The sequence below is a fragment of the Oncorhynchus gorbuscha genome, linkage group LG07 (genome assembly GCF_021184085.1).
Source record: "Oncorhynchus gorbuscha isolate QuinsamMale2020 ecotype Even-year linkage group LG07, OgorEven_v1.0, whole genome shotgun sequence".
NCBI lineage: Eukaryota > Metazoa > Chordata > Actinopteri > Salmoniformes > Salmonidae > Oncorhynchus > Oncorhynchus gorbuscha.
This window is the reverse complement of record NC_060179.1, coordinates 54,693,597-54,713,153: the sequence shown is the minus strand read 5'-3', so window position 1 is coordinate 54,713,153 and position 19,557 is coordinate 54,693,597. Positions and strand designations below refer to the sequence as shown.

At 42.0% G+C, this 19,557-nt stretch overlaps 1 protein-coding gene across 5 annotated transcripts in view; it reads left to right on the top strand.

Annotated features, from left to right (window-relative positions):
- Positions 1-19,557, top strand: part of pcdh15b (protocadherin-related 15b) — a 230,847-nt gene that overhangs the window by 74,273 nt on the left and 137,017 nt on the right. For all 5 annotated transcript variants that reach the window (XM_046356770.1, XM_046356773.1, XM_046356772.1 and 2 more), the window contains 3 exons: positions 4,277-4,396; positions 4,690-4,800; positions 17,953-18,123. In XM_046356770.1, the coding sequence (XP_046212726.1) occupies positions 4,277-4,396; positions 4,690-4,800; positions 17,953-18,123 (402 nt within the window). The remainder of the gene's footprint in view (positions 1-4,276; positions 4,397-4,689; positions 4,801-17,952; positions 18,124-19,557) is intronic.

Here is a 19,557-nt window from a genome sequence, read left to right as displayed (position 1 = left end):
TCCCATGGAGCTTTTTTGACTGTTAAAGAGACTAAGAGGGTGGTCATTAAAATTACTGTAACTATAGCTACTGTAGGATCTTCCCACATTTTATTCTGGAGACCTCCTGATTTTTTTTGTGGTTTAACATTGATGGCCCATCTAACCCCTGGGACTGCTTGGGTCTCTGTGGTTTAACAGTGGGACCTCCATGGGTCTCTATGTGGTTTAACAGTGGGACCTCCATGGGTCTCTGTGTGGTTTAACAGTGGGACCTCCATGGGTCTCTATGTGGTTTAACAGTGGGACCTCCATGGGTCTCTGTGTGGTTTAACAGTGGGACCTCCATGGGTCTCTATGTGGTTTAACAGTGGGACCTCCATGGGTCTCTATGTGGTTTAACAGTGGGACCTCCATGGGTCTCTATGTGGTTTAACAGTGGGACCTCCATGGGTCTCTATGTGGTTTAACAGTGGGACCTCCATGGGTCTCTATGTGGTTTAACAGTGGGACCTCCATGGGTCTCTATGTGGTTTAACAGTGGGACCTCCATGGGTCTCTATGTGGTTTAACAGTGGGACCTCCATGGGTCTCTATGTGGTTTAACAGTGGGACCTCCATGGGTCTCTATGTGGTTTAACAGTGGGACCTCCATGGGTCTCTGTGTGGTTTAACAGTGGGACCTCCATGGGTCTCTATGTGGTTTAACAGTGGGACCTCCATGGGTCTCTGTGGTTTAACAGTGGGACCTCCATGGGTCTCTATGTGGTTTAACAGTGGGACCTCCATGGGTCTCTATGTGGTTTAACAGTGGGACCTCCATGGGTCTCTGTGTGGTTTAACAGTGGGACCTCCATGGGTCTCTATGTGGTTTAACAGTGGGACCTCCATGGGTCTCTATGTGGTTTAACAGTGGGACCTCCATGGGTCTCTATGTGGTTTAACAGTGGGACCTCCATGGGTCTCTATGTGGTTTAACAGTGGGACCTCCATGGGTCTCTATGTGGTTTAACAGTGGGACCTCCATGGGTCTCTATGTGGTTTAACAGTGGGACCTCCATGGGTCTCTATGTGGTTTAACAGTGGGACCTCCATGGGTCTCTATGTGGTTTAACAGTGGGACCTCCATGGGTCTCTATGTGGTTTAACAGTGGGACCTCCATGGGTCTCTATGTGGTTTAACAGTGGGACCTCCATGGGTCTCTGTGTGGTTTAACAGTGGGACCTCCATGGGTCTCTATGTGGTTTAACAGTGGGACCTCCATGGGTCTCTATGTGGTTTAACAGTGGGACCTCCATGGGTCTCTATGTGGTTTAACAGTGGGACCTCCATGGGTCTATGTGGTTTAACAGTACATTCTCCATGGGCTCTGGGCATAGAGGGCCACAGAGCAGCTGGTGTCTCACTGAGGTGTCCCACCAGGGGACAAATTAGCTACATTGTGATTTTGCAGCTTTTCCCTAATAGAAAAAGGGTCCCCTGAGTGTTTCTGTGTTAGATTGAGCTCATTAGCGAGCAGCCTTTTGGAGTAGCAGACAGAGAAAGACAGCCCCTGCAGAGGCTTCTGTTCTCAAACTATTGGAAATGGTTTGCTTTCGTTATTCTGCTCTACATATTTATTTTCACACAGTTTGAAATGTTGGTAAAACTTTACTTGGATAGTTCATCTGTAGATGCTCAGCACACTATCAGCAACATTTTCAACTATCTACTAGCTCTAGCTCTAATCTTCACCTTAACCCTCATCCTACCCCTATACGTAACCCTTACCCTGACCCTTATTCTAACCCTAAATGTAACCCTTACCCTGACCCTTATTCTAACCCTAAATGTAACCCTTACCCTGACCCTTATTCTAACCCTAAACGTAACCCTTACCCTGACCCTTATTCTAACCCTAAACGTAACCCTTACCCTGACCCTTATTCTAACCCTAAACGTAACCCTTACCCTGACCCTTATTCTAACCCTAAACGTAACCCTTACCCTGACCCTTATTCTAACCCTAAACGTAACCCTTACCCTGACCCTCATCCTAACCCTAAACGTAACCCTTACCCTGACCCTCATCCTAACCCTAAACGTAACCCTTACCCTGACCCTTATTCTAACCCTAAACGCAACCCTGACCCTAATTCTAAACCTAACCGTAACCCAAATAGTTGCTTATCGACAGATAGTTGACCTGTAGAGCAACTACAGATGGGAGAAACCGGACTATCCAAAAGATGTGTGACTGAAATATTCGACTGACACGGAGATAGGGGGTCCAATAGAATGCAGAGTCTCCTGCCCATCAGTCAGCTTTTGAAGCCCATGTAGTGGAGAGCTACGGGGCTGTCGAAGCAGAGGGCGATATAACAACAGCTAGAGGTATTCGCGGCTGAACAAAGTATGTTGTGGAGCTGAAGACATCTGCTAATGGGAGATCTTGACTGCACATGTGGACATACTTGGCATGACGGTACTGTGTGTCATAGAGTATCTGGAGAGCCTTACTTGCATGCTTTCCAACTTTCCGCTGAAGTTGCAAGCCCGGAGGCTGGAGGAGTTAGTGAATGCCAATCATGCGTGCTAGCTGTATGCTCTTGTGAGACCTTGACCCTGTTTAAAAATTCCATTAACTACACCTTCACCCGAGACTGGCATCAAGAGTTATAGTCGAGGCTGAATCACTCACACGTGTTAATCAGGCACTTAGTCTTTAGACGGCTCTAGATGCACCTTAACCTTTCAACACCTTGTCATCTCATATGGGGAGAATCTTTTGGCCTCTCCTTGTGTATCCCAATAAATACACTACTAAGATGTGCTAAATGGTATATGTAACCCCTTGGTTATTAAGTGCACTGTACACTTTATGCCACATGAATTCATTCGTTACGGCGGCCTTCATGCATACAGTCTGTTACGCAATGTTTATCACTGAGGCGCTGATGTGCAGACTAAGGGACGTGGAGGAGTGATGTGCTCCCAGAGGCGTGTCTGTGACCGGTTGGCGCTGGGAGAGCCTTGCATCCCAATGAGGAATCGTGGTGCCTGTCCTAAATAATGGTAGCTCCTAAATAATGTGTGCTTATGTATTTCTGCGGTTAACAAAATTGCAGAGTGGATGGGATGTATGGCTGTCCCTATCCTGTCGAAGACGACAGAGTAGATTTCAATTTTTGCGAATGGGAAACATGGAAATCGTGCCTCTACTTTTCATTACAGCACCTCTTTAGAAATTACACTTGGGGTCCCTGCTGTGGGTTTCTATGAGGTTTTTCCTATTCAGCTCAGTGAAAACATTTTTACAGTCGTGTTTCACTGAACTCTCTCCTCTCTTCCTCTTGTATCTGACTTCTTTTGTGTGTTCCTGTTCCTGAAAAGTCAGATACAAGAGCAGCCGAGTAGCATTTCAGGAGCTAAAATACCCAGGTTTCCTTGGTGCTGCCAACAGGCACTAGACTATTACCTTCTCTTCTCACATCTGATAGCGGTCCACTGTGGGGCTCAGGTATGACAGCTGAAAGGAAGCATTCTGGTGCTGTGAATCACTCGCCCCTCTCAGAAGACCAAGAGCAAGGCTTTGTTGGTGACTGGCTGAGCTAGCCACCTCAGAATCCAACAGGGATTGTGTTGTTGCGCAACCAGTCACTTCAAAACCTAACTAATCCTGTTGTCTGTAAACAAATCAACAGCATGTTGTGACGCGGGAAAAATTGTTACAGTTGCATATCGCAATGCTATTTTTGACAATATTACATAGCTACTTTTTTTTGTTGCTAGGTAGCGTAAGCTAGCGCTATTGTCGACTGTGCCTGCACCAAAACTGCAGTATTTTTCATCCTATAGCTTGTTCTCCATCTTTAAAAAAAATAGCGATCCAATATTGTTTTCAGCACTTTTGTTTCCATCTCTGATCAAAACTCATTTTCTCATGCGCTCTCTTGTCCCTCTGCAGCAGATGTATACTATAGTGAGAAATATGTCAGGGATGTCAAATCTCAATCAAATTTTAGTATCAAATCACAAAACGTAAAGAATCGAGAGAATCTTAATAGTCGAATGGGCACCTAAGTCTCGTGATAATATAGTATAGTAAGGTCCCCGGCAATTCCCAGCCCTAATGTTGGTTTAGCCCTTACTGTCTGTTTCACTCAGAATGGCTGGATCGTTAGTGTTTTGATGAAGGTTGTTGTCGACTGAATGCTTAGCACAGGAAAACTGACACATCTGATTCAAGTGTGTGGACACTTCGTTTTATAGTTTGGACCGTTGGTATTGTCATAACGATGTAATAATGTCTCACAGTTGACCCCAGTTGGCACCACCATCTTCTCCGGCTTCACTGGGAATAATGGAGCTCTGGACATTGATGACGGCCCAAACGGACAGATCGAATACATCATCCAGTACAACCCAACTGACCCGGTATGTTACATCTGAATACTTACTGACTGACCCATCCAATCTGATTCTCTTTAAACCCACGACTGATGGCAATCACACTGCTCAGCCTCAAAATATTTGCTAGAGATATTCGATTGTGATCATATTACTCATATCACTAGGTAGGGGTCACAAAGCCACAAATGTCCTGTTGAGGCAATCTCTACACCGGAGATCTCTGCACTCGCTCTGGCAGACAATGAATGAGGCAAGGAGGAGCTTTTCTGAGTGGAGTGCACTCTTAACCCAGGGTAGTGTATCTCTTTGTGTCACAGATGGCCAACAGGACGTTTGACATCCCTCTCACCCTTTCTGGCTCGATGGTCCTGAGGGAGAGGCTCAACTATGAGGAGATCACCCGCTACCTGGTCATCATCCAGGCTAATGTAAGTCTGTCTGTCTGCATGGCTATCTAGTCATCAAAGTCTGTGGTCATGTCTGGAATGGCACCCTATTCCCTGTATAGTACACTACTTTTGGCCAGGGCTTGTCTGTCTAGGGTAAGCGATGGACAAACCAAACACTGGAGCATACTGTACCGTACATGGGTACAGTACTGTACAATGTGTTTTTTTTAATAGGGTAGGCTGTAGCACTAAGAAAAACTTGAAGTGAAACTTTATACCACTTTGTAAATGCAAAATCATATTGTTGTTGTGTGGAAGTTAAATGGTTGTTGGATGTTCTTTTGAAAAGAAGGACATACTAGATGTCCAAGGCAAGAATGGTAAAAGAGAGTACAGAATAATCCATTCAATTATTCCTCAGTCAAGGTATGACTCTAGAATGGAACATTCACCAAAGGTGTCATTCATTACCAGAATTGTATCAAAATGTTTTGGAATGTCTTTTGATACTGGAACATTTGAATGAACAGATACTTGAACTGACGTGGTGTGTATTTTCAATGCAAGTGCTTTCCAGGCTGAAATGAATGCAATGCAGAATGTTTTTGAAAACTTTAATCTTTTGGAAAATACAGACAGGATGTTGCACTTAAGATGGAATCGCGGTGTTCCACCAATTAGGTGCCTTTTAGGTGAGTGGCGAGGCCTACGCATTTTTCTAGATACTCCTACCCGAGGTAGAACAAAACACAAGCATGTTTTTTTCCCCTCCTCTCTAATGTATCCCATTTATGAAATGGATGGTTGTGTAAAAAAAAAAGTGTACTGCCAAAGTGGTTCAATTTGATAGATATTGTGACACACCCCCTAAACTCGAAAAGTGCAGAATAATGTCTGGCTAGAAGGTGGATGGGTTGCAGAATCTCATGTAACCTAATATTGCAAGCTCTGATATTTGCTCAAATGTGGAATGCAAGTAGTCAGTTTGTCTACACTACACACACAAACAAACAGCATAAGGGTATCGTAATGGATCTTGGGAATAAAGACCTGTAAACACTGAGAGAATTTCGTCGGAAGTTGCCAATTACGAATATTTCTGATGAATGTAAGCTTTACTTTTTGGTAGCTGGTTAATAGACAACTTTACAAGTCAAATGGTCTCTCACTCAGTGCTATATGGTCCTGCCTGACAAAAATACATACACACTAAAGGACAGAGGGTTCCTGAAGGGTGAAGGTTCTATGTGGAAACCACAGGAGGTTGGTGGCACCTTAATTGGGAAGGATGGGCTCATGGTAATGGCCGGAACGGGGGAAATGGAATGGCATCAAGCACATGGAAACCATGTGTTTGATATATTTGATACCATTCCACGGATTCAGTGGAATCATGGTTTCCATGTGCTTGATGCCATTCCATTTGCCCCGTTCCGGCCATTATTATGAGCCGGTCTCCCCTCAGCAGCCTCGACTGGTGGAAACATAATGACTCAAAGAACCAAATGATGAAAGACTGTGTCGGTGTAAATACATTTTTATTATGAATCCAATATGGCCAACATAATTAAGCTCAAACACCTTTGCCTGCATATAAATTGCCCTGGTTTATTTTGTATTGTGTTAGTCTGTCTTGAACACGGGAGCTGCTGGGCCTCTGACTCAAACATTCTAACAGTGTAATTAATACATTTCATTCATTCTATCGCAAAATAATTGTTTATGAAGGCCTTGGGTAACATTAGAATACTTAAAAATATATATTTTAAGTAACATAATAGCATTTACATTAGTTTGTTACTGTACAAACATTCAATTCAAGTGTTCAATCAATCTATTTTATTTGTGGAGTGCTTTTGTTACAACTATGAGACGGAAAGCATATGTGTTGGAAGACGGTAAAACAGCTTCTTTTTCTAAAAACAAAATGCACAAAAAATACCTCAACCACCAGTCAAATGATGGAAATGATGGAAACAGTAGTAGGCTAAACATTTTATAATGGCCTTGGTAAATAGTGAATCTCAGCACAAAAACAAGTATGGCATTATAATGAATATAAGTAATAAGTGTCAATAGGACAGCAGTCAAAAATAGCCAATTGCACTTATCTGCTGCTTTTGTGCGTCAGTTGGATTTCATGTAGCTGTTATCCCTTGTCGCAACAGTTGCCACCATTTTCGTAACGTTCACTGGCTTGACACACTTTGACATACCTTTGTTTGGTTGTCGTCCGTAATGGTCTCCGGTTCTCTCGCTATTGTGTCCCGTTGTCTTATCATTCTTCAGCACCGCTGTGGAGTACAATGGCTGTGCAGGTGCCTTGTTCTGTGAGGGGGGAGGGAGCTCCAGTCTCATTTTGTTCATGCTGCCGGCCAGACTTGTTTTCTTTGCAAGCAACCTGTTCACCGATGACAGTAAAGTGAAGAAATGTTACATGGTGACATTTCTCCCCTTGCCAACCTAAGGTTCCACAAGACTCATCACCACCTTCTGACTCCCTCTCACCTGCTGCCCCGTGGGGATATTTTCCCAGATATTGAAAGCCATTCAGCATGTACTCTTACTGTGTAGCCTAGTTGGAGAGTAGACTGACAAAACTGCTTTGATTCAGTGGACTGATGTAGGGTGCACCGTTTTGAGGTGATAGTTAGAATAGATGAATACAATAGAATGGCCGCCCTGTTCTTCATTCACAATTGGTGATTTACATAGTTATGCATCGTTCGCTTCCCCTCACTCATCAACTCACCCATTCTCCCCCTTTCTCCCCATCATACCTTACTTCATCTGTTGTTATGTGTGTGAAATCGGTATAGTTTAGGTTCAGTTTCGAGGTAATTATCAGAGTGATTATCAACTATCAGCAGAAGGAGCGGAGCAGGCCCAACTCCCGGGAGAAGTCAGGGGCAACATGGGAAAACCATCAAAAAATGACATGCACTCCTAAAACTGGTTATAACTCCAGTTCTGTTTGTGAATAAATAAATCACGAGTGGTCAAAAATAACTGCTTTAGCGGTTCTAGTGTTGAAAGGGTTTCATACGGCTCTTGGTATAACTATGAGTGGCACTGCCATGCCTCTGTGTTGAATAGCTGAAGCCAACTAGCTTTTAAATGTGTGTTCATGTTTTTCGCGACACAAGCACACAGTAGTGTAACCAAGTTACAGGAAAGCAACCTGTTATACAACAGTCAGCCACTCTAGCAGCGTGTATGTACAGCTTTAACCGTATCCTTATTTAGCCTACTGAAACGAAGTGTGCAACGTTGATTCAAAGTCTTTGAGGTGACCAGGACATGAGTGTGTCCTAACAGGGTGAGGAGAGAAAGTAGCCCGTATTGGTTTTAGTTCTGGGGCCTGACCAGGTCACACAGCTAACTGGTCATTCTGGCAATGCTGCAGCGACAAGGGCAGTAAGTATCCTTCCTGTTTGACTGTCAGGGTATAACGTTTCCAGTTATACAACAGTTGGGTCGAGGCACTCCGCCCATGCAGTCTGCATGCCAACGAGAATCATTGACTAACTGTAATGTTATCTCAGCCTAATTGATGGAGGGGATACTCCAGCAGTGGAATGGTTAGTTGTCTGGTTGTGAAGGAGATTGTGAGATTGATGTCACAAACAGACCTGAATGTGGCATATTTCTTTATATTCCTTTGGAAGTCAGGTAGAGAGATTTATTTGGCCGATATTTACTACGCGTAGTTGGCTGTGATTACGCTCTTGAGTGGCTAGATGTTCTTTACTATTCGGCCATCAGATTTGCTCCTTATAGGACAGATCACTGCACTCTATGCTCTTCTGTAAACTGGTCATCTCTGTATACCAGTTGCAAGACCCACTGATTGATGCTTATTTATAAAACTCTCTTAGGTCTCACTCCCCCATATCTGAGCAAGCTACTGCAGCCCTCATCCTCCACATAAAATACCCGTTCTGCCAGTAAGATTCTGTTAAAGGTCCCCAAACCATACACATCCCTGGATCGCTCCTCTTTTCAGTTGGCTGCAGCTAGCGACTGGAATGAGCTGAAAAAACCCCACTCAAACTGGACCGTTTTGTCTCCATCTTTTCATTCAAAGACTCAATCATGGACACTCTTACTGACAGTTGTGGCTGCTTCGTGTGATGCATTGTTGTCTCTACCTTCTTTGCCCGTTGTGCTGTTGTCTACAGTATGCCCAATAATGTTTGTACCATGTTGTGTTGCTACCATGTTGTTGTCATGTTGTGTTGCTACTAGGGTTATAAAGGGTTGGAAACCTTCCGGAAAATTTCCATGGGACGTTAAGCCTGGGAAATTTGGGAATTTTGCTTAAATTCATAAATAAAGTTAGCTTATAACAGTGAACCTTTTTTTGTGGGATACGCATAAGGCAAATCTAGGTCTTGTGGCATATTTTGGTTAAATTATCCACAATTCAATGGAATTGCAACCCTCTGCATGCACAGTACATTATTCCATCTTATGTACAGCTGATTCTCAAGATCATGCACACTAATGAAATGCTATTGAGCCCACACTACTACACTGTCTGAGCCAAGGACTACATGCTTTCTGGTAAGTTTTGATTACCATACTGGGTGGGGTGAATATATTTTATATGACATACATGATTTTTTGTTAACTAGTAAATAGTAGCCTACATCAAAGTGTTTTAAATCATTGCTAACTTGTTAACAATTTCTACTAGTTATTTTTTGCTTCCATGTGGTTTTTAGCTTGCTTGAGCCTGCTCAATGAGGAGTGTTAATTCACCTGTTTCCATACATGTTTCATTTTTAAAAAATGTATCTTACAAAGGAGTTGTTTAATCTAACTGCTTAACTATTTATTTGTACATGGAATTGTATTTGGGTTTGTATTACAATTTTTTTCTAATCTTTACAGGAAAATGCCACGGGCACTATGTGATGTCTGGAGACATATCACTGCAGCTAATGTAGAAGAAAAAGCTGTGTACATTTGCAAATACTGTGCTAAATCATATGTGAAGAATGCAACAAAGATACAGAATCATCTGGCCGAGTGCATAAAGTTCCCTCAGCACTCACAACAAGCAACCTCTGACAAAAGTCCCTCTACTTCTATTCGAAGTAAAAATGATGACTCTTAACACCTTATCGATAGCAACAGCTCAATGGTCCTGGAATCATACGTTTTTTTGACTCAATGGAGGAACGTAGTCAGATAAATGCTGATGAATGTCTTGCTCGAGCTGTGTATACAACTGGTTCACCTGCTCACAGGCAATGTATATTGGAAGAGATTTCTGGATGTCCTTCATCCAGCGAACACCCCTCCAACCAGACATGCTTTATCTACTCATTAGCTGGATGCAGAGTTCAACAGAGTTCATGTAAAGGTCAAGCAAATTATAGAGAAAGCAGACTGTATTGCAATCATCTCTGATGGGTGGTCGAATGTTCGTGGGCAAGGAATAATTAACTACATCATCGCCACCCCTCAACCAGTATTCTACAAGAGCACAGACACAAGGGACAACAGACACACTGGCCTCTACATTGCAGATGAGCTGAAGGCAGTCATCAATGACCTTGGACCACAGAAGGTATTTGCACTGGTGACAGACAATGCTGCGAACATGAATGTCGCTTGGTCTAAAGTGGAGGAGTCCTACGCTCACATCACACCCATTGGCTGTGCTGCTCATGCATTGAATCTGCTCCTCAAGGACATCATGGCACTGAAAACAATGGATACACTCTACAAGAGAGCCAAGGAAATGATTAGGTATGTGAAGGGTCATCAAGTTATAGCATATAACGAGAGCACCACATTGAAGCTGCCCAGCAACACCCGTTGGGGTGGTGTTGTCATCATCTTTGACAGTCTCCTGGAGGGGAAGGAGTCTCCAAGAAATGGCCATATCACTTGATGGGGCTGCCAATTATGGACAGCCCCATCAAGAGGATCCTCCTGGATGATGAATTTTGGGAGAAAGTGGTAAGCAGTCTGAAACTCCTGAAAACGATAGCAGTAGCCATTGCACAGATTGAGGGAGACAATGCCATCCTGTCTGATGTTCAGACTGCTTGCAGATGTAAGAGAAGAAATCAGTACTGCCCTGCCCACTTCACTGTTGCTCCAAGCAGAGGAAACTGCAGTTCTGAAATGCATCAAAAAGCATGAAGATGGCCTCCCGGGTGGCGCAGTGGTCTAAGGCACTGCATCGCAGTGTTAGCTGTGCCACCAGAGATTCTGGGTTCGAGCCCAGGCTCTGCCGCAGCCGGCCGCGACCGGGAGGCTCATGGGGCGACGCACAATTGGCCCAGAGTTGTCCGGGGCTAGGGAGGGTTTGACCGGCAGGGAATTCCTTTGCAATTATGTCTACTTATTATAAGGCAAAAAGTTTATGTTTCTGTCTCCATATGATATGGTAAATATATCCAATGCAAAAAACATCTACATCTACAATGGTATTAATATAAATTTGCATATATTCCCGTTAATTCCCATATATTCCCGTTAAATCCCACAGAAAGTTTCCACCTTTGAATATTCCCCAAAATGTGCAACCTTAGTTGCTACCATGCTGTGTTTTCATGTGTTGCAGCCATGTTATGTTGTCGTCTAAGGTCTCTCTTTATGGAGTGGTGTGGTGTCTCTCTTGTTGTGATGTGTGTTTTGTCCTATATTTTTATTTTATTTTTAATTTTTAATCCCAGCTCCCGTCCCCACAGGAGTCCTTTTGCCTTCTGGTAGGCCGTCATTGTAAATAAGAATTTGTTCTTAACTAACTTGCCTAGTTAAATAAAGGTTAAAAAAAACTTTGAGCGTGATATCAGGTTACCTAGAGGTTACTTAGAGTGTAGGTCATCGACTGGGACTATGAGGCGTTGGTGATGAGGGACGTAGCGCAGCTCCACACACATATACGTTCGAAGATTATCCCTGGGATTTGATGGAAAGTAACAGTGTTGCAGAGGTGGTGGAACTCATCAAGCAGAGACCACTATCTCACAGTCAATCCCCAGCCACCATACACAATCATATACAGCATCTTTAGTTAAGTTTGTCCCTCCCAAAGGACCTCTTGTTTGCCATAGATGGCATTATGCCCTTATATGTTGGGATTACTGTACAGTTTCCCACGCCAATGCATTCGGCACCACAGCATGAGAGCTCATTCTTCACATGCTAGTACAGTTCAGGTGTCACATGGGCTGGCCAGCCCTGGGTGGTAGCAAAATAGGTGCATATGAGGGCAATATGCACATCAGCACTTTCCAGATGGCGTGTTGGCTGTTGAATGGCCTCCTGACATGTGGCAGTCCAGTTGCATTGTGTCTCTGTCTTTATTAACTGCCAGAGGGGGAACTGATGGTGGAGTGGGCCTATCGAGGACACTTCTGGGAGATTCAGAAGGGCATTGACATTGGAGAGGTGTGTTGGTTCAATGTGGTGAACAAGCTGCCTTATGTGGTTGCATCCCAATGTCACGAAGTCAACATGTACGGGCAACTCCAGGGCAGACTGGGAGATTCAAGATGGCATTGACATTGGCTAGGCACAATTCCCATGATGTGAAGGCCCACTAAGTTGATGGCATTTATTTTCGATGAGTTTCAGATTGTATTGATTCATTGTAGTAAACACCTGCCTAATGCGCTTGTCGTCATCTGTGGTTGCATCCATAATATCACCAAGTCAACATATACGGCAACTCCAAGCAGATGGCCAGGAGGGTGGACAAAAAAATAAATATGCCAGCTCAACCCAAACAGCATAGGAGTGCACCGGAACATCCCCAATGCGCATCATAAAGGAAGGTCATGTTCGATTCAGTCAGACGTATTGGACCTGCAATGAATCAAATCTTACTTCTAAATGATACGATTACTTAAAGTGATTTAAGAGCCCATTCCTGGAAGCACAAGTTAACCCACAGTTGTTATACAGCAAGTTGTAGAGCTAGGGAGAGGATGCCCTCTTTTCTTTCGTTGGAGCCTCTTGAGTTGCCTCATTGATCCTCAGAGGCTTGTGACTTGGAATACTTGGTGTTGCCATGCATGCGAAGAAGTCTGCTTCCTTTTTTATATCCAGACCAAGCTATTTGAGTGTAATTGTGGGAGGCCTATTGGATTCCCAACCATGGTTGAATTACACTGACATAGTACACTAAGTAAGTAAGTACACAAAAGATCTAAAACATGTACAGGTGATTAAAACACCATTCAATGGTATTGTGGCAGCCATATTGGATTCTGGACGCCATAATGGATTTGGCCCCCTAACGTAATTGAAAGAGGCTGGAACATCCAATTCACAGAGGTACCTTTTGATTGAAAATAAATGACAGTGTTCGCGGTCTCTGCCCAGAGCCGATTTAGATTTCAATAGCCACAACAACAAAAAACATTCATAATAAATATTCATAGTTGATATTTCGACCTCTTCTATCTCAGTGTTTACAGGTCTATATTTTCAGGATGCATTAAGATATCCTAATGCTGTTTGTTTTGTAGTGTAGATAACCGACTACTTAATTTTAGCAATATCAGAGCTTGACAGTTTGTGTTCCATGAGTTTATGTGGTCACTCCCCCCTCCAGCCAGACATTATTCTGCACTGTTTGAATTTAAGGGGTGTCACAATATCTATCAATTTAACCACTTTTGCAGTAAAATATTTTTACACAATCATCCATTTCGTGAATATTAGAGATGTGAAAAAACATGGTTGTGGTTTTGTTTTACCTCGGGTAGGGGTATCTCAAAAACTAAAAACCCTTTTTGAGGATTGGCCACGAGCAATAAAATCATTTTATTTTTATGGTTATATTTATTTCCCCTAATTTTAACATTCAGTCATAAAGAGCACATGTTCAACTTAACAGAAAACATGTTTTCCCATCTCAGGAGGTTGTTAAGTAAACATAAATGTAAAAAATAAAAAGCCTATTAAGTGCCAAATAAAGCAACAGGGAGAACGTTTTCGTCTTAAGGAAGCCATACATCCCCTTGTGTATTGTGAAAGCATTTCTAGCCTGTCTAGCTACAGTATGGGTAACATTGTTGACGTGTTATGCCGACCCGCTCAGTTTTCCTCCACAAAACACCAGAAAAAGGCTAAAAGGAGTTGAAACAGCTAACCTACTTTTACACTGTGATTTGACTGTTAGATGTTCAATATTTCTTTCAAAGAAGTATCATTTAAAAAAGGTTTCACCATATTGAAACGGAATTCAGCTCAGGTGCCAGGGTCGACCTTAAAATGAATCTCTAATCACGTTAAGTAAATAATAATCTTCAGAAATGACTTTGTAAAAAGTAACAAAATAACTCTCTTGGTCTTTACAATGATGGTGAAAACTTGGAGAAATGTTGTGGTAATGGGTTCAAATCTTCATGGAAGTCAGAGAGGATGCACAGAGGAACATGTTCAAATGTTTAACTCTATTCCTATGAAACATCTGATTTTATAGAATTTTCCATGTGGTCTGTGTTAAAGGGCACTTCATCTGATATAGCAGGCTTTTAAAATGCACAATTTGTACTTACAATATCAAAGGGATGCAACAAGGCACTCTTTTTGTGGAACAACCCAGCTGCGGAATAAAGGTAGACAAACAAAAATATACTTTAAATCATTGGTTGGCAACATCCAAAACTGGCCCGCGAGTTATTTATTTTGGCCCCCTTAAGATTTTTGTAAAAAGATATATATAATAATAGTAATTGTTAAATCACCAGGAATTTAGCTAAACATGTGTTTAATTTAGGAAATCTGATCTCAAGTATTCCCACAAATAAAATAATACATATATGTATCAATGTGAAATTATTGTTATTTTCAAATACAATCTCTCTTTGGGCTTAGTTGTGGTCAATTTGCAGTGTACAAATTATTATAATTATGTTCCGCCCCTCCAACCATCTGCTCCGACAAAAAATCGGACTGCGGCTGAATCTAGTTGCCTACCCTGCTTTCAATTCTCAGTTACTAATATCCATCCCTGTCATCTATATGCAAATGAACCATCATCTATAGCACGGCTCCCACACTAGATGTGGCATTTCTCAAATTGCAGAAAGCATTTAATGTTGTCCAACATAACCTCTTTTAGCTCAAATTGGCCATAAATTTACAGAAAACCAAACGAATGGTATTCTCAAAAACAAGAAAGCAATCCTCTACTCTTCCTCAGAGAGTCCCTTTGCAAAACATGCCAGTAGAGGTGGCGTCATCATGCAAATACTTGGGATTTCACATCGATGAAACGCTGTCTTTGTAAAGCTCCGCGTTCAACAGCTCACTGAAAAGCCTAAACTTAAGCTGCCAGTCTTCTATCGAAACAAGTCTTGTTTTTCATTTCAAGCTAGAAAAGACAGCAACTCTTTTTTTTGCCTTTGTTGGACTGTGGTGATATTCTGTACACGAATGCCCTGGAGTCTTACCTGCACACACTAGATATACTTTACCACGCTGCTTTAAGATTTGGAACCAACACAAAGTCTCATTTACACATCACCGTACCTTATATCAGTTAGCAGGATGGCCATCCTGAACTGTAAGGCGACAGGCTCATTGGTACAGTAGGCCTTAATGTTGGTCTGTAAGTCCATTTTAGGGCAGCTGCCAATATATTCACAGGACTGTTCCGAACACAAGAACAGAGTTTTGGTAAGAGTGCTTTTAGGATTGCTGCCCCATCATCTAGGAACACTTCGCAAAAGGACTTAAAACAAGATCATTTTATTCTCATTGATGATTATACATCCCAAATAGGAGGGCTGTTGACCACTTTAGATCAGGTTTGAGAGCGTGCAATCTAAGTTCTCTGATGCACTTTTGCACTGTTTCAACTTCCATTCATAGTTGTTTTTTGTTGTGTTGTGTCGAGTAGTGTGGTGCTATTCTTTTAGATCAGTCAATGATAGAATATACTATGATACTCTTACTATGATATTCTATTTGGTTCTGGTATGTAAAATGCTAATTCCTCATTATGTGATCTTGTGAGACGTTTGATTCAGCTTTGATCTAACTTTACTAAACGAGCAACATTGTGAGAAGTGATCATCTTCTATTTGTAATAATAATAATAATAAGTGATCAGTATGGATGAAATGTCATTTCAAGCGATTGAAGCGGCCTTCGTTGGTGCTGAAAGGGACAGCGCCAGGATCGCGGAATGATGTTAAAGATGTTGAACCAACTTGTGGTGCTGAAGGACAGCCTAATAGGACCTAAGACTGTGGTATAGCCATTTGTAGACTATAGCCTAATATAAATACAAATACATATAGATTGCTAGGAGAGCTTTATTTACAAATAGGCATTTCATTGTATTGTGTAGCTTACACACTGTATCAGAAATATACTTTGATTTGATTAGCTTGACACATGGCTACAATATACCCTATTACAGAATAAAAAGTGAACTATCAATTCATATAATTTATTTGCAGAGATTAAACATGCTATCAATATCAATTGACCGAGTGGTGAACATAAATAATTACTGCATAGAATTGTAGGAAATTAATTTTAAAACAGCCATAAAATCAAACCTTCCATGTGGTGTATTTATGCATCTCAATAAACTATAACCTAAATGCATTATTACTTCCAACTTCCCCCAATTTACATTTCCAATTGCTCACCCCGACACACCAAGCTAAAACAGGCCCTCCACTCCGCAAGAGGGGGTCCGTGGAATTTTATGAACATCAAGGCAGACGCACAGTGAATTTAGATTTTTTAAATTCAACTGGCCAAAGTTCTGACTGGCCAAAGTGGTCAAGCCTCCGAATGGCCTCTTCAGTGCATACACGCCTATAGTTCTTCATCATTCTCACCGCTGACAGAAAGAAGACAGGGAAGAAATCTTCATTTACCTACCTCTAGGCTGCTGTACATATTTATTTGGTTTGTCAACCTATTGTCTTTCATGGAATTTTAGTGGTAAATAAATATCATTTATTTCAAATGTATCCAAATACACTTTACTAGAAATAGTTTTACCAGCTCCGTGCATTCTCAAATTGAAAAAAGTGAGCCGCTCCACTACACTCCAGGTTGTGTTTCATGTCAAACTACAGTGGGGCAAAAAAGTATTTAGTCAGCCACCAATTGTGCAAGCTCTCCCACTTAAAAAGATGAGAGGGGCATTAATTTTCATCATAGGTACACTTCAACTATGACAGACAAAATGAGAGAAAAAAATCCAGAAAATCACATTGTAGGATTTTTAATTTATTTATTTACAAATTATGGTGGAAAATAAGTATTTGGTCACCTACAAACAAGCAAGATTTCTGGCTCTCACAGACCTGTAACTTCGTCTTTAAAGGCTCCTCTGTCCTCCACTCGTTACCTGTATTAATGGCACCTGTTTGAACTTGTTATCAGTATAAAAGACACCTGTCCACAACCTCAAACAATCACTCCAAACTCCACTATGGCCAAGACCAAAATATAACTTTTTGGTAAAAACTCAACTCATCGTGTTTGGAGGACAAAGAATGCGGAGTTGCATCCAAAGAACACCATACCTACTGTGAGGCATGGGGGTGGAAACATCATGCTTTGGGGCTGTTTTTCTACAAAGGGACCAGGACGACTGATCCGTGTAAAGGAAAGAATGAATGGGGCCATGTTGCCCGCCCGGGCAACGAAGGAGTGGCTTCGTAAGAAGCATTTCAAGGTCCTGGAGTGGCCTAGCCAGTCTCCAGATCTCAACCCCATAGAAAATCTTTGGAGGGAGTTGAATGTCCGTGTTGCCCAGCAACAGCCCCAAAACATCACTGCTCTGGAGGAGATCTGCATGGAGGAATGGGCCAAAATACCAGCAACAGTGTGTGAAAACCTTGTGAAGACTTACAGAAAACGTTTGACCTCTGTCATTGGTCATTGCTAACAAAGGGTATATAACAAAGTAGTGAGATAAACTTCTATTATTGACCAAATACTTATTTTCCACCATAATTTGCAAATAAATTCATTAAAAATCCTACAATGTGATTTTCTGGATTTTCTTTCAATTACAGGCCTCTCATCTTTTTAAGTGGGAGAACTTGCACAATTGGTGGCTGACTAAATACGTTTTTTGCCCCACTGTGTATGTATGCAGCTTTCTGGATTGAAAATGGATTTCAATCTCAATGTGGTTAAATAAAGGATAAATACAATTTTGTAAATAATAATCTCCCCCTGTAGGACCGCGCCCCGTACCCCAACGAACGACGCACCGCCACCACCACCCTGACCGTAGACGTGTTGGATGGGGATGACCTGGGGCCTATGTTCCTGCCCTGCTCCCTGGTTGACAACACGCGTGACTGCAGCCCCCTCACCTACCGGGCCCACATCCTGGAGCTCACTGACCCAGTAAGTGTTACTGCAGACCAGCCCCAGCTCTAGAACCCCTGCTGAGTAGAAACATCTGACATGTCCCTCTATTCAAACAGGGCTGCTTGAGAGGCAGCTCACTCCTCCCAGCGCTGGGGAGAGAGGTAGCTGAGAGACAGCTTGGCTTCTCTGGGCCTCTGTTTGTATGTCAGCCTCAGGAGCCATTTATGTCAGCAGCATGGGTGCGCTCATATTAATATTAAACACGAGGCTCAGTGTGATTTCCTCGGTTTTTAAGCTCATTTCCAAGATTATGGCTTTGAATACGCAGGGCTATTCGATTTATGATAGCGATGGATTTATGCTAGATTCATGGGCAGTGATATATTTCATGTGGTGTTCATGGATAATCATCATGTTGATGCAAGTTCAAATGACGATAATGACTATGAACATTAGCGACTACTGTTGCGCTATTGTTTGTTTTTTTCATGATCCCATTTTTTATTTTATTATTATTGGTAAGACAGGTACAGATGGACAAAGAAACAAGTGACAGGACCGAACAAGACAAACATTTCTCCTTTGACCCCCATCCAACAGAACTTCCCCAACCCAGTGTTAGATTAGTCTTTCGCAATAGCAGTAGTGGTTTGCTATTGTGAATGCATTGTGGCGTTCTATACAGATGACAGACACTTCTTATGATTGGAGGAATCGTGTTGACTTGTCAGGGCTACTGTGTATGGAAGTATTTTCGACTAGATTCGATTTAAACTCCAAACAGCGTGACACGTGTTTTCTCATGTAGAATGATTATCAACATATCTCCTTGTCAGTTCTATTGATTTGTGTTCACTGATCTAGGCAGGCAGTCTCTCTTGATCAAAGTCTACCAGAAGTAAATGGCTGAGTCATGGAAGCATGGAAATGCTATAATTACAGGACAGATAATTCACAGGTAATTAGTTTTACACTTTGGGCTCTCTTACCTTGAGTAGAATCAGTGATTCCTTTAAAGTATTACTAATCCAAATGTAAAATGGATACTGACAGAAACAAGGACAATTGCTTTTTCCAGGCAACCCCATTAAAATGCCTTAAATGAATCTAGAAAAGTCTAGTTATTATCACTCATGACTTGAAAACACCCGGCGATTGAATCCCAGACTGCACAAAAACAAAGACCTTGAGTAGTACTGCAATACAGGCCAATGCTATTGTCAGTCCATTCCATTGATACTACCAAGCAACATTTTTGCAGAAAAGTTTTTAAAATGAAATTTTTTCCAAACATTAGGCAATATCCTAAGAAAGATAAGAGTTACAGGTCAAACTATGACCTTGAGACGGCAGTGGTACACTAAGAGCCTCACCAAAGTTTTGTGTCACATCGTCAATTGGCGACCCATCCCTTATGGGATTAATTGACACACAAACAAACATTACAATAATTCACTATGGTAATTAAAT